The sequence below is a fragment of the Lontra canadensis genome, unplaced genomic scaffold (genome assembly GCF_010015895.1).
Source record: "Lontra canadensis isolate GAN:19392208 unplaced genomic scaffold, GSC_riverotter_1.0 scaffold2, whole genome shotgun sequence".
Lineage (NCBI taxonomy): Eukaryota > Metazoa > Chordata > Mammalia > Carnivora > Mustelidae > Lontra > Lontra canadensis.
The window spans coordinates 26,296,291-26,314,137 of NW_022630996.1; the positions used below are offsets into that span (position 1 = coordinate 26,296,291).

Sequence of the window (17,847 nt, forward strand, 5' to 3'; positions counted from 1 at the left end):
CTAGCTGTGTGGGGGGCTCTGCGTTGAGTGTGGAGCCTTCTTGAGATTTTTCTTCTACCCCTCCTTGATCATATGCTCTCTCAAAAAAAAATTTTTTTTTCATAAAATGTATCCCTTCATCATAAAGAAAAGCTTAGTTTCCTGTCTTGTGAGAAACAGCCTTTATTTTTGTTTGAGGCTTTATCTGTGGAGATGACGCCCCCTGCTGTGACAAAGCTAAACTGCAGACTGATTTTTTTTTTTTTTTCCTCTAAGGGAAAGGTTATGAAGAATAAAGGTACAATTGTTGAGGTGAAAGAGACTTTATTTTGAATATACATATCATTCATTCAGTTTCATCTTTATAGTGCATAGTATATATGGAAGTATATATGGAAAAATAAACATAGAAATATCTAAAGATGGAAGTATACAGGCAAAGAAGACATTCGATATATACCCTTGAACAGGTTTAGAAGCACCATACAACAGTATCCATTAGAAAAGAGTAAATTCATGCAAAAAAAAAAAACAAAAACAAAAAACTATCCAAACCATGGTAGGCAAGTGCAATCAGTACAAGTTATAGTTTCTTGGGTATAAAAGGTATACATGTTCTTTGGATTGGAAACGTAAGTGAATGGCTTGGCTTTTATGTCCAAGCCAGAAATCACCTATAGAAGGAAAAAGTGGATGCCACGTGTGACAATAAAGTATTTAAGGCCACAGATGGAGGTCATGAGCTTATAAAGAGAATGCTGCGAGGTAGGGCAAGTTTAAAAAAAAAAAAAAGGATAGAGAAATGCAATAAAGCCACCTCTGCCTAAAAGAGAAAAGAGCAAATGCAAAAGCATTAGAATGATAACAGCCCTCTGTACTCTGCTGCGTTTCTCTTTTCTTTGTCAAAAGAATTCACTGAGTATCACTACAAAGTTCAGTGAATAAGATAAGGCAATAAACGCAGAGCCTTGGCATTAGGGCAAGTTTAATTTCCTTTCATTTTACATTAGAGGGGGAAAAGAATATAGAACTAGTAATGTGCATCTTTCCATTCAGCACACTAATTTTTAAGTGTTCATAAATACTGTTTGTTTGGCACAGGGGGAGAGGTGTATGAAGATTAATTAAACCCAGGCTTCCACCTCCAAGATTTTACATGAGGAAAGCTAAGGAAATATAAAATTCCTTACTGTTTAAAAAATCAATTGCTTAAAAGGCAGGTTTTAAAAATTGAGATGAAAAAAAAATTGATAAGGAAAAACAGCAAAGAAAGGTATTGAACAAAATCTCCTGGTTTCCTTTACAGTTTCTTTTTTTCCATTTATTTTTCCAAATTGCATTTTACAGTAGAAATGCAGACCATTTAGGATAGCTATGGCTCAATACTGCTTGGTACTTTCCTCTTAAGACATCATCTTCTTACACTCCACTGAACAGAAAACCATCCCTTCTACTGGCATGAACTTCTGCCCAATGAGACACTTGCTGCAGCAAGAACACAAAAAGCACTCTGTGGACGCATGCCAGCTGAAATTGTTATAGGTCACCCGTTGCACTTCAGGGTCGATGGCATTGTGGCACCCTTGACATACCTGTTAAGTTGATTACACAGATAACAGAAGAGGATGAGAGATCAAGCTGATGGTAACATTTTCATGTTAGAACAAACAATGTCTTTCAGATGGTAAATTAAACTGAGAATGACCACCTCAAAAATATATAACTAAGATTGACCTTCTAGTTAACTTTTTAGCCAACCACTGTTAATGGATATCTGTAAAGAATGGGTGTCTCTGAGAAATAACAGGTAAAGACCAAACAGATGATTTGGTGCTTGTAAGATATCCCCATGGTGTTTGAGGCAGAAAGTCTCGATGGTGAGTTTCAGAGCAGTTTCATTCTAGTGTATTCTACTTTACTAATTATAGAGAAGTTTTATGGTTTTCCCTATAAATCCAAATGCTGGTGAAGATGTGGAACATCTTCATCGTTCATAATCGGTGGGAATGCAAAACATACAGCCACTTTGGGAGACAGTTTAGCATTTTCTTAGAAAACTGAACATACTTTCATCATACAGTCCAAAATGATGCTCCTTGGCATTTACCTAAAGGAGCTGAAAACTTATGCCCACAAAAACTTGCACATTGATATTTATAGAATTTTTATTTATAATTGCCAAAATCTGGAAGCAACCAAGATGTACTTCAGTAAGTAAAGAGATAAATACACTGTGATAATTGAGACAATGGGATATTAACCAGTGCTAAAAAAGATAGAGCTATCAAACCATGAAAAGACATGGAGGAATTTTAAATGCACATTGCTAAGAGAAAGAAGCCAATCTTTTAAAAAAGCAACATACTGTATGATTCCAACCATATGACATTCTGGCAAAGGCAAAACTAAGGAGAAAATAAAAAGATTAGTGGTTGCCAGGGGTGGGATAGGGGGATTGGAGAGAAGACCAGGTAGAGAGCACAGAGGACATTTAGGGCAGTGAAAATATTCTCTACAATTTTATTATGATGGGTATATGTCATTTGCCCAGGCTGTACTTTTGTCCAAACCCACAGAATGTGAAACACCGAGGATGAACCCTGAGGTGAACTATGGACTCTGGGTGATTATGAAATGTGAATGTAGATTAATCCTTGATAAAAAATGTAGCATTCAGGTGAGTGATGTTACAGTGAGTGAGATAATATATGTGTAAGTGTAGGGCTTATGTGGGAAATTGCTGTGTCTTCCTCTTTTGTTGTAAACCTAACACTGCTCTTAAAAAATAGTCTTTAAAAAAAAAAAAGATTTTCCTCACTCATTAAAGCTTTGAAGCATAATTTTACTAGTCTTACCTCTGACACATGAGATTATTAACATCACTGATTTCTAGAGAGTATGAAATGAAAATCATATTCAAAATAAGGACGCAACTTAAAATACTGCCAGTGTTTGAGAATAATTTGCACTAAAAATTGTAGTTAATTGGCTTCTGTTCTAAGTAATAATTTATGTATAATCAAATATTGTAAAATATTAATACTTCTATTCTCTGTGGAATTCAGTGTATGTTATGTACAAATAAATACATGGCATGCATATACATCCACATCCACAACACACATAATTTTCTTCTTTAGCTGAACATCCATATGAAGAAAATAAATGAATAACCCTCAATATCTTAAGAGAAAACAAAACTACCCTATCGAGACTTCCAAAACACTAGATAGTTCATAGGCTTTCTTGTTTGTGCATATTCTGAATGAATGGGACTATCTAAATTTTTTAAGTATTTTATAACAAGTAAAGAAAGCAACAGACTGTCCTGCATTACATAGAAGTGTCTAATCTTCAGCACCTTTGGTTTCTTAATGTGACTCCTTCAGAGAAGAGGGCATGTCATTCAGCCTGAGCCTCCTTACTTGAAAAGACCTTAAAACATGGCTGCTATTCAGTGGGGAAAACTGGTTTAGGTTGTGAAGTGAGGCCTTGTTACAAATACCCACTTCAAACGTGCAATATACTTTCTATGCTTTTTTTTTTTTTTAAGGTTTTGTTTATTTTGAGAGAAAGAGAGAGGTAGAAGGAGATGGGGGTAGAGATTCTTGAGCCTGGCATGGAGCCTGACATGGGCTTGATCCTACAACCTGAGATCATGACCTGAGCAGAAATCAAGAGTCGGACACTCAACCGACTAAGCCACCCAGGTGCCCTGACTTTCCATACTTTTTAGTGCTACATGGCCTCTAATTACAGAGATTATAGCTATTTAATTCCCATGTTATGTCAACCTAGTGTTTCCTGAGAAGCAAGGGAGATATTCTCCTTCCATGATCAATATGTGGCTATTCCTGAATACAACAAAAATGGGTGTTTTAATTACAAGTGAGCTCTTAATTTGTAGCTGTATCATGCAAGCAATTGCTTTTGCATATATTCATATTTTGTAGATTTATATTTAGAACATTGCCCTTTGCAGTTTTCTATCTTTCATATTAATTTTTCAATATTTTAAACTTGTTTGTGTAACATAGAAGCATCTCACAATTTTTTTTAGAAAAAATTGTTTTTAGAACATGCTTTTAGACCATGACCTATCTTCTTTATCTCAGCCCTCTAACAATACTTGTGGATCTTTTCATATCTTTTGAAATTAATATTTTTATTTGTGATTTTAAAAAAGAGATAACTGGGGCACCTGGGGGGCTCAGTTGGTTAAGCGACTGCCTTCGGCTCAGGTCATGATCCCGGAATCCCGGGATCGAGTCCCTCATCGGGCTTTCAACTCCATGAGGAATCTGCTTCTCCCTCTGACCTTCTTCCCTGTCATTCTCTCTCTCTCTCACTCTCTATCAAATAAATAAGTAAAATCTAAAAAAAAATAAAAAAATAAAAAAGAGATAACTATTATTCAATTATATATAAAATTAAGGAAATTGCTTAGGCTAAAAAAAAACTAATGAACACACTGAATGGTATAGGAATTTAGGCTTTATGGTTTCATATAATTTAGTTTTTCTAATAAGTTGTCATTCATCCCAAATTCCGACATAGAGTCCCAGCTAAAACCTACTGCCCCTAATTCTTTATAAATCTGAGAGTTGCCTAGGCCTCATTGAGTGTCTGGGAGATGATATGCTTTACCACTTTCTGCCTGGCATTTGATTTTTTGGGGTTCTTAAACTTACAGTATTTCAATTTGTTTTGATTTCCTTCAATTTCTTCTACTTCTTTTAGTTTATTTGTATACACAATGTGAAAAAAAAAAAAAAAAACCAACAACACTAACAACACTTATTGTAATGACCTCTCTGGCAAGAGGTTCCTGTGAAGTCTGAGAGATGTGAATTCAAGGGATGGCCATTTGAGACCAGAATTCCAGAGACCATTCAGAGACAAACTAAGTCTATTTCCCACTATCCTCTTTCTAAGTTAATTTTTTTCCCGCAGAAATGCCCTGTTTTAAATTGAGTTCTTGCCTTCAGGTCCACAGACAATTTGTTTGAAGATGAAAAGATCTAAGCAGACTGATGCCCTGAACCAGACAATCTTCAAAATTTTACATCATTTAGTATGTGGAAGGGATAGCTTGTTTTATCATTAGCTGATTTGTACAGGCAATGGAAAGAGCTGTTCATTTTAATTTTATGCAAAGGGCAATAGTACATCTTACTGAGAAAGTAAACTTCCTAAAAGAAATCATACCACATCATAAAACTAAATGATTTACAAATTTTCTCTCTGTGTTTTCATAATATCTCTGGTTATTCCTCTCTGTTGTTTAGTTACAACCTAAGAAAGAGAAGCTTGTAACAGTTACATAAAGCAGCTTCATCTGTTTAAGGCTTTATTCAGTATTTACTGAGTATCTACTGTGCTGTTCTTGTGTTGGAATTAGAAAACACAGCAGACAAAATTCCCTGCCTACATGGAATTTGCATCCTAGTCCTTGAGACCAAGGTCACACAGCCCTATAGTAAAATATACATTATGATAACAATTTACCTTTAAAGAAAATGTAGCAATAATATTCAGGGAAGTAGTTTTTAGCTAAATTATGTACCAGGTCACATGGTGATTCATAATCCTTTTCCCAGGTATAAGGAGGCCCATGTTGATCCAAAGCAAATGAGAAATATTAGAGGACAAAGAAGTCACTTGAACATTTCCTAAGGGCAGACATTGAGGGCATGGAAATAAAAAGGCAAGCTCTGTCCACCAGCTGCTTATAGTCTAGGGGAGGAGACGGAAAGGTGGTATTAATTACACACAGATGTGCTCCGCTGGAGCACAGAGAAGCATCTTACCCAGAGAAAAAGGGCTGGAGCTTATGACCAAAAAAAGAAAGGTATTCTAAAAAAATGCCTCCACTGAGTCTGAGCAGGTGAAATGGGGAATGGGGAGAGTGCAACAGATGGAGGAGTTAAGGTGAGTAGAAGACCCAGAACAGTCCAAAAACTAGAAAATGGGTAACTTGTTGAATATGATTTGGATTGGGTAACTAGTAGAAGAGGCTGAACGGGCAAGGGGCTGGATCTGGTAAGCAAAGGCTTAGTGATTAGGTTTGCATTTCAGAAAGGTCACCTTCCATCATTATGGAAGGTGATTTTGGACAAGATGAGGAATGGAAGCGGGGAGACCAAACTTGAGGTCACTATAATAATCCAAATGACAAAAAATAAAGGTCTGACATAGAGTATAGTTGTAACTGTGAGGATCTGAGATTTACGGATGAGGCAGAATTGATAGAAAATGATGAATTATACTCAGAGAGTGGATAAAGGTTGAAAACTGGCACTGGCATCAGAACTCATTACGTTATTCCCACAGTACCACACTCCTAGAATGATATAAACACAACACTGTATTCCTTAGCCAGAAGCCTGCCTTACATGATAGCTCTGAGGAACTTTAGTACATATTTTTCTGCTTATAAAGAAGTAGATGTCTATCATTTTAATATCCCTTGGATTAAGAGCTTTACTATATATGGTCAACTTTCTTTATCTATCCTTTATCTAAATTGCTTATCTCTTGGCCTTCGTCTAATAGCAGCTCTGAGTAAGCAGGGTAGAGCCAGGAAAAAAAAATATACCCTCACATTAACTATTTGAATGTTTGGCTGATACAAATAAATCTAAATATGTAGGTCAAATTTTGTTATAGTCCATCAATTCAATGAGGGTTTAAGAAACAGGCATTGTACAATGTCCAGGTTAAAAAGAGAAAATGAAGCCACAGTTAGGGGCCCTAGGAACATGGAACAGAAACCAAAAACACTCAAACACAGCTAAAGAACACAAAAAGCTCCTAAAAATCTTAATGTAAATGGACTCTGATCTGTATGATAAAACCAATCAGTCTCATTTCCATTAAAGAACTTTTTTTAGTGGGGATTTGATGACTAAGTAGCACTTATAATCTATAGTGTAAACTGTACAGATAGAAATCTTGAGGTGGCTCACAGTCAATGCGTGTTATTGTTTTTGAACTACCTGGATTTTAAGACCCTATAGCAGGAATCACAGGTTTCTTACTTAACCGCAGTCCTTTATGTTTCTCATTGGCTTAGATAAAGGCATAGTGTCAACTCCTAAAGCAGGTCAAGGCACCCATACCCCAGAATGCTTCTTACCACAGCATGATTCTTCACATAGCAGGGCTTGCACACGGGCTTGTCATTGACCATCACATATATTTCCCCAGCTAGGATGTTGTCACAGTCAAAGCAACAGAAATGTTTCAAATGCCAATTTTGGTTTTCTGCTTGGGTGTACTCATTGCTGAATATCAACTGGGAAGAGGGCAAAAATAAGAGGAATCACGTATTTTCCTTTTAGCTACAAATGATAAAGCTAGGTTCTGTAGACTAGTAAGGGATTTAGATCCACAAGTAAAAAATCAACCCACTTTCTGACCTCAAAGTCTGAAAATAACTTAATCCTTAAATTCAGGTTATTATTTCCTTCAGTCCAAATCAGTCTTCTATGTTCCTGGACAGTCTTTCATTAGTCAACACAGTTAAAACAGATACCCCGAATGACTGAGTTAAAAGATGTTTTCCCACTCAACTCCTCTGCGTGTAAATAAAGAGACTGATGCTTGGCTAATTCATGTGGACTTTCTGCCAAGGATGGCCTGGTGAAGATGGTTAGGGGACTCTATGGGGGCACCAGAGGGAGCCCATCTATAGGAGCCACAGGGAACACACCTCATCGCAGCCAGCACACCGTGGTTTCTCACTGTCACAGTAATGTCTGCCACAGTACAGCTTCCCATTCTTCCAGAAATAAATCATGTCGACCAGGAGCTCGTGGCAGGTACTGCAGACGAAACAAGCTGGGTGCCACAGTTTATCATAGCCGGCCCTTTCAGCGTAGATGGCTGGGTCACCCTCTTTCATACTCTGTTTGCAGCAGTAGCAGGACTGAAAGGAAAGCCGTCCAAAACAATATGTCATTGTAAGACTGGCGTTTCTCATCATTGGTGTCACAGTAATTCAGAGAAACAACTTCCAAGAGAAAGAATTCCTACTAAAATTAGTAATTTGTCCACAGAGACAGTAAGATGTCAGCATTTCCGGGAAATGGGATTTCTTGGCTTTCTCCAGGCTCTTCAAACCTAATTCTTGTGCCCTGCTGGTAAAGGAGCACTGTTTCCTGAATTATCACTTACAGAAAAAGGGCAACAATAATTTTCACCCCAACTTTTAAGTGGTTCTCCCAAAATCATTAACTTAGAGCTTATTGGTATCTTCTCTCTCTCTCTCTCTCTCTTTCTCTCTCTTTTTTTAAACAGGACTAAGCCTTATTGGTTAATGTGCTAATTCTATCTATGAGAAATATATTACACTAAATTTAGCTCTTATATTTTGTTCATGTGTATCACAATTCTCTTATTTCAAGGCATAAGAAAAATACTTCAATTTCCCTCCTAAGAGAGATTTTTAAAAAGTAAGATTGATTATATAGTTGACCCTCGAACAACACAGGGGTTAGGGGTGCTGACCCCACACGTAATCAGAAAGCTACGTATAAATTTGACTTCCTCAAAACTCAACTACTAATAGTTTACTACTGATTTGAAGCCTTACCAATAACATAGTTGATTAACACATATTTTGTATGTTTTATGTATTATATACTGAATTCTTACAATAGAGTAAGCTAGAAAAAAATTATTATTAAGAAAATCAAATGGAAGAGAAAATACATTTATAGGACTATACTGTATTGATAAAAAAAAATCTGTGTATAAGTGGATCTACCCAGTTCAAACCCATGTTTTTCAGGGTCAACTGTATGTCCACATAAATTTGAATTATGAATTTTAGGCATGTTCTCACAAGCAAAACTGAATTAACCTAATCATACATTATTCTTGTTTAGGGGACGAGATAAACAATTAGCACCAAAATTATGTTTGGAAACAGATTCTAGAGGAGCATGTTGTATTCCAGCATGACACCAATGCTAACTACTATGTATACATAAAACTCACAATTACTCTTGGCAAGAGAGAATCAGAAAATTGGCGTTAGATAGAGGTTTCAAATGTGATGATTTGCTAAAATAAACCTAAAATGAATTTTAATTTATTTCCTTCACTTACTCCTTTTGGAAACTGAGGAATGCCACCCCGCCCACACCCCTGTAAAAAATATTCAAAGAATGGGAAAGAACCTGTAGAAACAGACCAGTTGGGCCAACACCAGGAGCTCTGTACTTACATACTGAGTTTTTCTGTGTTCGGCTGATTTGTCCTCCATGGCCCCCACGGCTGCTGTGGTGCTTCTATCCCCACTAGGGATGTACATTCGGTTGGGGCCTTGAGCATCCATCTCACGGGGAAGTTTGACATCTCCTACTCCCAGAGCTTCACTCTTATATTTCTTCACAAACTGTTCCATCTCCTTTACCTCTCTGGGAGACAACTCATGACACTTTGAAGGATCCTGGTCGTGTGCAGGGAGCTGCTTTGCCAGCTGTTTCTTTCGGTACTGTGCCCCCTCTGAGCCTGCCACTGGCTGCTTCTCCTTGGGCAACATCTGCATGTACTGCCTGGCCTGAACCACAAGGAGACCAGTGTTAACTGAGAGATGCCTTGGTCATCAGACAAGCAATATTTTATAACACACATCAGAAGCAAATTAAGAAAGAAGGGGGTTTTATCCATTCATAACAGTCTTTATAATATAAATATCTTGAGATATTAACATAATCAAAAAAGGTATTGTAAATAGATTAAGTTCAGTAAAAATAAATACATTTTTCTCCATGAAATTAAACCTTTGTTGTCTGTATATAAGAAGATTTTGGTTATTAATGTTTACTTGTGCTATATATACAAATGTATAATTGCAAGAGAACACAAATTTTTAGCAGGCATGGTTAAATGTTTAGAATTGCCTATGGATCAAGAACATTTTTATCATTATATATAAAAAAATATATCATAAGATTCACTTGAATGATTTAACTAGTCTTCTTAAAAGACTTCCAAATGTTGTATTTGGTTGTTATAACAGTAAAAGGAGTTTGACACAAAATTACCTTTTTTTCTTTATATAGTAAAGTATACTGTTAAACATTTTTTGAGTTTAAAAAAAAATGACAAATTCTATTCTTTCAGATCGTCCTTGCTATCTTAAGAGATACCTCTCAAGTATAAGCTAGAAGTTACTAGATATATACAAAACATGTTTTTCGTCTAATTATTAAAAAATGTCAGACCATTCCCTCAAAAAGGTTAACATAACTGAGTAGTCAGGAAAATTCTATGAGGTATCTAATTTTACTTTCGAAAACCAGTAAGAGTTGGAAGTCAAAGTAATGGGAACCCCAGAAAAATAACAGACTTGAGGTTGATTAGGTCACCAAAGGGACTGCCCTAAAAAAAGAAGCCCCTGAAATTTAACAAACAGATTGCCCTTCCCCTAATTATTTACCAATGCCTGATTCTGGACAGGAGGAGCCCATTCATAGGTAACTGTATTGATGGAGACATTCTTCTTGGCAGCAACTGGATTGGTCAGTATCATAACATTACGTTTATACATGGGAATTCCATCTGATTTTAGCTTTGCAATCAGGGTGGTATATTTGGTGTCTTCAAAAAGTTTTCCCACTTTTCGATCCTCTTCATTGCTCAAGAGGACATCATGCTCTTCTTGGCCACACTTGCAGTTACGACATATTTTTCTGTAATTTTGGAAATAAGTTGGCAATAACTAATTATACCTAGTAAATAAGTAAGCACACTCATACATTTTTAGTTTATAAAATACTTTTATACACATTCCACATAATGGTATGGAAAGGCAAGCTATTGGGCAGGGGGGATTCCAAGAAGCTATCCATAAATTTAAGCAAGGAAACATAAAAATGTACCTTCACATAAGACTTTAAAAAGTTAGTTGTTTTTTCTTTTTTAAGATTTTATTTATTTATTTGACAGAGAGAGAGACAGATCACAAGTAGGCAGAGAGGCAGGCAGAGAGAGAGGGGGAGGCAGGCTCCCCACTGAGCAGAGAGCCAGATGTGGGTCTCGATCCCAGGACCCTGGGATCATGACCTGAGCTGAAGGCAGAAGCTTAACCTACTGAACTACCCAGGTGCCCCAAAAGTTAGTTTTTAATTTAAAAGTGTACACTCAAGGGGGCATATCTGACCAAAGCCTCATCTGGTATTCCTCATTTTCTTAAATCAATAAGTAAATAGAATCACCAAAACACTATTACAGCAAGTTTCATATTTTATTGCATGGTAAAATTTCATAGCCATTACCTAAGTTTTTTGTTTTGGGATTTTTTCTAAGTGAGAGGGAGGCTGATATAACTTTTCTGATCAAGGACTATAAAGCTATATGCAGCATTAGCTTTCCTCATCTCCTTTCCTGTCCCCTTGCTAATTTCCTTTCCTTTTCTTTCCCATGTCTTGTTTTCTTTCTCTTACTTTCCTTTCCCTTTATTCCTTCAGACATTCACTGACCACTTACTATGTGCTCTCATATGTATAAAAAACCAGATAGATGAAAGTCTCTGGAGTTTCAGAGAAATGAAATGAAAGATACCACTAGATGAAAGCTACTGCTCTCTTTCTCCAATCTGGTCTAGCAGGTAATTATTCTTTCATGCAACTTACATGAACATCCATGTGCTTAGCTTATATATAGCACTTAGCTAAGCTTATAGCAATGAACTTAGATTGATACACCCTATAACTGCATTTGTGATAGATAAGTACAGGATACTTTGAGAGGTCTAATTTTTACTTAGAACTGGTGAGGAAAGGGCTCCATAGAAATATTACTCCATAAGAAACTAATATTTAGGTTGAGATCTGAAGGATAATGAAACAAGTATGGAGTGTATGTGTGTGTGTGTGTGTGTGTGTGTACTTGAGATGGGATAAAGAAAAGAGAAGAAAAGCCTCCAAACATTGGGTAGAAAGTGTATTTGTGATGGTCCTGAATTAGGAAAGAGATTGTGCCCTTAGGTCCCGTAATCAGAGAAGGCTGGCATGGCTACAGTGAGGTAAATAAATGGGGAGTGACAAGGTTGGAGAGGTAGGCAGGCATAAGATCATGTAGGGACTTGTAGGACACATTAAAAGATTTGGCTTTTACTGTAAGAATAAGCAGGAAGCACTGAAGGCTTTTAGGTAATGGACTAACACGATTAGATCTATCATTCTCAAAAACTCTACCACCTATTATATGAGAATGGATTAGGGGTAGACATAATTAGAAGGAGTGAGACCAATTCAATTAATATGTCAGTAGTGCATCCAGTTTGCATCCTACTACTGCTTTACAAGTGGAATTTATATTTTTGATGGTTATTGTTGTGGTCTAGGTACGATGTATTATAGCTTAGACTATAGTATTTAACAGTGGAGATGGAAAAAAAAAAAGAACAGATCTCCTCAAAGGTAAAACTGACTAAACTTTGTGGTTGATTTGGACGTAGTGATGCTAAAGGGACGGCCCAGTCTGTCAGAAAATGAACCCAGGTTTCCAGGATGAGTAAGCTGGTAGAAGGAATATAACTATGAAAGAACAGATCTGAGATAGTTGGGAGGGGGAAGGCTGATCAAAGCTCTCCAAAATTCAACTACTGAAAAGTTCGAAATGTCTACAAAACAGGGTAAAGATATCAAGTAGATTGTAGGATATGTAGATCTGGTGTTAAAAACTGTAGCCTGTTAGAAAATATAAATTTGGGAGTCAGGGAGTGACACATTTGCATATAAAGTAAACAGATCACTTTCACTTCCTAGGCAAGAGTACAGGGAAAAGGTGGGGACTCAGGAAGGAGTCTGGCAGAGAAGCAAAAGCTGGAAAAAGTGACTGAGGAAAACAGAGAAGTTGAGAGACTTTGTGGTGTTAAAAACATAAGCTGGAAGTAAATATAGGGCAATGGTAGTATATAAATCAGAGGGAGGAGTCTGAGAATTTAAAAAAATTTGTAATATCCTTACATTGTTCAGGAAGATATCAAAGATACAGATTAACATTTGATGTTGTTAAGCATGCATATTAAGTTAACTAGATAACTAAAAAAGGACATATTACATATAATTTCTAAACTTAGAAAATGGAAGGGTGATATAAAATGCAAGTAATTAAACAGTAGGCAGTAAGAGGAGAAAAAAGAAACTTAGAAGATTAGGACATGTAGAAAGCACAAATTAAGATGGTTAACATAATCCAAACATACCAATGGTCACAATAAATGGGACTCAGTGCTCCTTAAAAGACAAAGGATTTCAGACTGAATAATACAACAAAATCAGACTCTATGCTACTTGGAAGAGACACTTAAAATTTAAGGACAAAGAAAGGATGAAAGCATAAGGATGCAAAGAAATACATCAGGCAAATTCCAACAAAAAGTAAATTAGATAGTTATATTAATATCACACACTTTAGACTTTAATGCTCTTTAATGAGTATTAAAGAGAATCACTACATAGTGACGGAAATTTAAAATCACCTCTATGATGTAACAAGTATAAAATTAATATAGTTTAATAACCTATTCAAAATATATAAGCAAAAATAACAGAACTTTAAGAAATAAACTTATTATAATAACACTAAAAAATTAGAAATAAAGATTTGAATAACGCAATAATCCTGATCAAGCAGATACATAAAAAATATCCTATCCAGTGACTGGAGAGCACTTCTTTTTCTGAACAGTTGATACACTTCAGGAAACTGAACACATACTGATAGACCAAGTCTCAAGAAATGCCCAAGGAATCACCATCAAGCACATGATCTGATCAGAATATAAGTATGTTAGAAATCAACAGCAAAAAAAGAAATCAGAGAGGGAGACAAACCATGAGAGACTCTGGACTCCAGGAAACAAACTGGGGGTTACAGAAGGGAGGAGTGTGGGGGGATGGGGTAGCCAGGTGATGGATATTAAGGAGGGTATGTGATGAGCACGGGGTGTTATATGCAACTAATGAATCACTGAATACTACATTAAAAACCAATGATGTGCCATAAGTTGGCTAACAACATAATTTGAAAAAAAAGTAACTAGAAAGTACTTTTGAAAGACTCCTAAAAAATTCAATATTGAAACAATCACAATAGAAATTAAAACAAATAACATTTTTAGGAAAAAAGAAAACAAAACTATTACTTCTTGAAATGCAGAACACAACTGAGGGGGTGCTTAAGAGAAAAGGCATAGCTAACATGCTCAAGCTGGAAGGACAAAAGAATAAAATTAGTAAGTTTAACTCAAGAAGTTAGGAAAAACAAAGAATAAGCCTAAAGAACATGGAAGGTAATGAAAATAGCAGAAACTAATAAAACAAGTATTTGCTTCTTATAAGATACAGGGGAAAAAAAGAAAAGCATTCCATACATTTTAACATCTCTTCTGACTACATTTTGCTTAGTAGTTTTAGCTCCAGAAGGAAAACAGACAGAATTTTAGGAAGGGTTTCTGGGAAAAAGCCCACACTAAACATACATCATATTTAGTGCATTTGTTTCATCAAGAAAGCAACCTTGCCATCACTTCACTCATACAGGCCTGTGGGTACTAATCAGAGCAGTAAGAAAAATCAAAGAAAGTGAAGTTATAAGGATTCATCAGAAAGGAGGAAACTAAACCACTATTAATCACAGACACTATGACTGATCATATAGAAATGCATTAACATCAGTAAAAGTGTAGTAAGTTTTCTGGATTTAAAATAAAATTGGATTTCTCTATACCACTTAAGTTAGGAAAAAACAACTAAAAATTCTTAAATGAATCTCTTTGCTAAATAACAAATTATTAAATGATTATAGATTTTTGTGTTTTGCTTTCTTAAAGTGAGGTATCAAACTAAAAATATTAGATTTGACTTGTGCAGTCCATAGAGAGAGAGAGAGTGTGTGTGTCAGAGATATAGGGGGTGGGGAGGCAAACTGATTTCCTTGTGCACACATTGGTTAGAAAGCTTTATTTGGTAAGAATGTGCTGAAGAGTTTGCATATTCTAGTTCAGCTATAAAAGACTCTTAAATCTGGTTATCTCATACTCCCACCCAGTGGAAAGGAGCATCTTATTCTACTACAGTATGTTCTTTATTCTTGTTCTTTAGTTAACAAAAACAGTATAATCATCCATAAAACTATCACATTGCTTGTGGTCCAAGTTTAAAATCATACCTTCCTGAGAAGACTTTAGTTCTTTAGGGGTGGGAATTTAGTTCTTAATATAGATAAATACATCCTTATATGGCTGTGAACTATGGCATGCATCCTAATAATTAGCAAAGTGATTGACTAAAGAAGGGAGTAATAAAGTCACAAGGATATGTGATGAAGGATATGGACTTCCTCTGGAAATGTTTATTATCCAGTTCTACTCCAGAACAACGTGTGCACCATAAAATGAGGGGAGTTAGATTTTAGAATTTGAAAGACAAAAAAATAGGTGAAATAAAGTCTGGTGGTTTCTAAAGCAGGAACTATAACAAGCTATAGAATAAATAAGTTCTATTTACTATAAAAGCATTATATATAAAAAGGTGTATTAGCTACTGATATAAGAGCCATCTCTATACTTTTTCTTATTATTTGTCCTGGCTATTCTTGGAAGGTTTACGTTCTGAGAATATCTATCTTCCCCATCCATCCCTTCACCCGTCCACATACCCTTATTAAGTAGGTAAAATCAGGTTAAAACAATATAACAATAGCAGCAGTGAGATGAGGGGAAAAAGAGGTTTTCAGTTTTCTCAGTGAGGAAAACCCATGATTGATTCATGATCGCTTTTAAAGTCACACACACATTATAAACCTCATCTGCATCCTCGTGGCAGCACGGTGTCTGCAGTAATAGAGCACTTGGGAGGAACAGGACTGAGGGGTGGAATGGTTCTTTCAGTTTGAGTTGTCATCACTAAGCAGCTGGAGTGACCACATCCCTTTGGGACCCCTTACTCTAGAGCTCCATTTCTAAAATACAAGGGGATTGCTACAAACCACAGTTCAAGAAAGAAACCTATAAAATCTGGGCCAGGTGCCAAGAGCTATCCATTATAGAAATCTATGCTATTTACTAGTTCAAAAAATTATTTTAAATAATATGGGGGGTCAGTCTACAGTGTTTTACATTTGAATCAACTATTTAAATTGGAAAGTTTTATTTTTACAAATCTCTCTTAAGAACTTTTATTTATTTATTTTTTTGGTTTTGTTTTTAATGTATTTATTCATTTGAGAGAGAGAGAAGACACATCAGCAGGGGAGGGACAGAGGGAGAGAATCTCTAGCAGACTGCGCTGATCATGGAGCCCAATGTGGGGCTTGAGCTCACAACCCCGAGATCATGACCTGAGCCAAAATCAAGAGTCTGACACTTAACCGACTGAGCCACCAAGCGCCCTCTTTTAAGAACTTTTAAAGTCATTAGGAAGATATCCAGTAAGTTTATCTAAGCGAAAATTTTGTTGAGAAATCAGGGGAGAAAAGGATATCATTATCTTGGTACCCAAGAAAAGGTAGGAGACTGAGTAGGACATTTATTACAGAATTAACTTCAACCTAAAATCATACAGATCTTATTCTTCGTAAGAAAATGAAGAATTTAAAAAAAATTGATTTTATGCCAACCTAAAACAAAACAAAAATGCCATGGGTGAGCACAGTAGTACCCACGTGCTGGGGCAATGTTTGTAAGGTTTAATATCTTTCCTCAGATGCTTCACCAGTAACTTTTGATGATTTATGCAGACAAATAGTTTGTTTACTACATTTATATGAGCTATACCAATTTGATAACAATTTTTGAAGGAGTTATAAGTCAGTTACCATACTTAGCACAGTTGCCAAATCTCTAAATCTTCTAACCTATCCTTCCTATAGAGCACTACTCAGATTCTCCATAGGATGTTAATAAAAGTTAGATTGGGGAAGAAAGAAGGGAAGTGAATTCAGAATTAAGTTTATTTAAAAGAGTCTTTTTTATAACCTTTTAAAAAAAAGACGCAAATGTAATCTGATAGGCCAGGAAGCTCTAAGGTATAGGGGAGTAGGGTTATTTGTACTAAAAAGTTATTTGTACAAAAAGTTTAGGGTGTTAACACATACACATGTAAAGGTTAATATGCATGACAAATTAGAACTGTATACTCACATTTTTATATTTCAACTTTGGATTTCTTGAGTTAAATCCAGGAGAGTTATACCAAAATTTAGCAAAAGTACTGTCTCAGAAAAATACAGAGATTTACAGTTTCAAGCTGAAAGCAGGCAAAATACTATTTTTCATCCCCCACACCCCCCCAAAGAGAAATTATTTTTGTATCACTCTTGTAAAAAATATTTTTACAAGGCAAGTAGTAACAACTGGAGTGATTTGACATGCTGCCAGCATTCACAGAGATTTAAAGGTATGGTCACGGCACAGCTACAAACCATATTTTAAAAGGGTTGGAAGCTGCCGTTTTATAACAAGGATATACTTATATGGACTTAAGCATGGGCCTCTGTTACAGGATTCCACGCAAGTATTAATCCATTTATGGTGGGAAATTTTTAGTTTTCAGCCAGCCCTAAACCAATCAAAATCTCTGGCGTGTGTGCTATCTTAAAGTAACAATTTTCTTACAAAATGCTACTATCTCAATAGAAGGATTTATCAAAGATAAAAGACTCATTCTATTACTTACATGATGAATAACTATTATTCTAATGATATTACTATACTTTCAAAATGAAACAAATGACTATAAATTCAAAATCTTGGGTTTGTGTCCTAACATCTCATAAATATTTTTAGCTCTAGATATTACTTGGAAGTGTGTCCAGAAGACAGCAGTTCTTATTGAGTAAATATCAGGC

At 35.8% G+C, this 17,847-nt stretch overlaps 1 protein-coding gene across 2 annotated transcripts in view; it reads right to left on the bottom strand.

Annotated features, from left to right (window-relative positions):
- Positions 1 to 269: 269 nt before the first annotated feature.
- TES (testin LIM domain protein) overlaps positions 270 to 17,847 on the bottom strand; it is a 45,440-nt gene continuing 27,862 nt past the window's right edge. Inside the window, exons 3-8 of one of the 2 annotated variants that reach the window (XM_032870945.1) lie at positions 10,430 to 10,682; positions 9,212 to 9,547; positions 7,694 to 7,909; positions 7,118 to 7,276; positions 2,345 to 2,384; positions 1,414 to 1,571 (exon numbers count right to left, since the gene is read on the bottom strand). In XM_032870945.1, the coding sequence (XP_032726836.1) occupies positions 1,537 to 1,571; positions 2,345 to 2,384; positions 7,118 to 7,276; positions 7,694 to 7,909; positions 9,212 to 9,547; positions 10,430 to 10,682 (1,039 nt within the window). In that variant the 3' untranslated portion in view covers positions 1,414 to 1,536. Of the gene's footprint in view, positions 1,572 to 2,344; positions 2,385 to 7,117; positions 7,277 to 7,693; positions 7,910 to 9,211; positions 9,548 to 10,429; positions 10,683 to 17,847 lie in introns of both variants that reach the window. The other variant, XM_032870934.1, reaches the window with a different exon arrangement.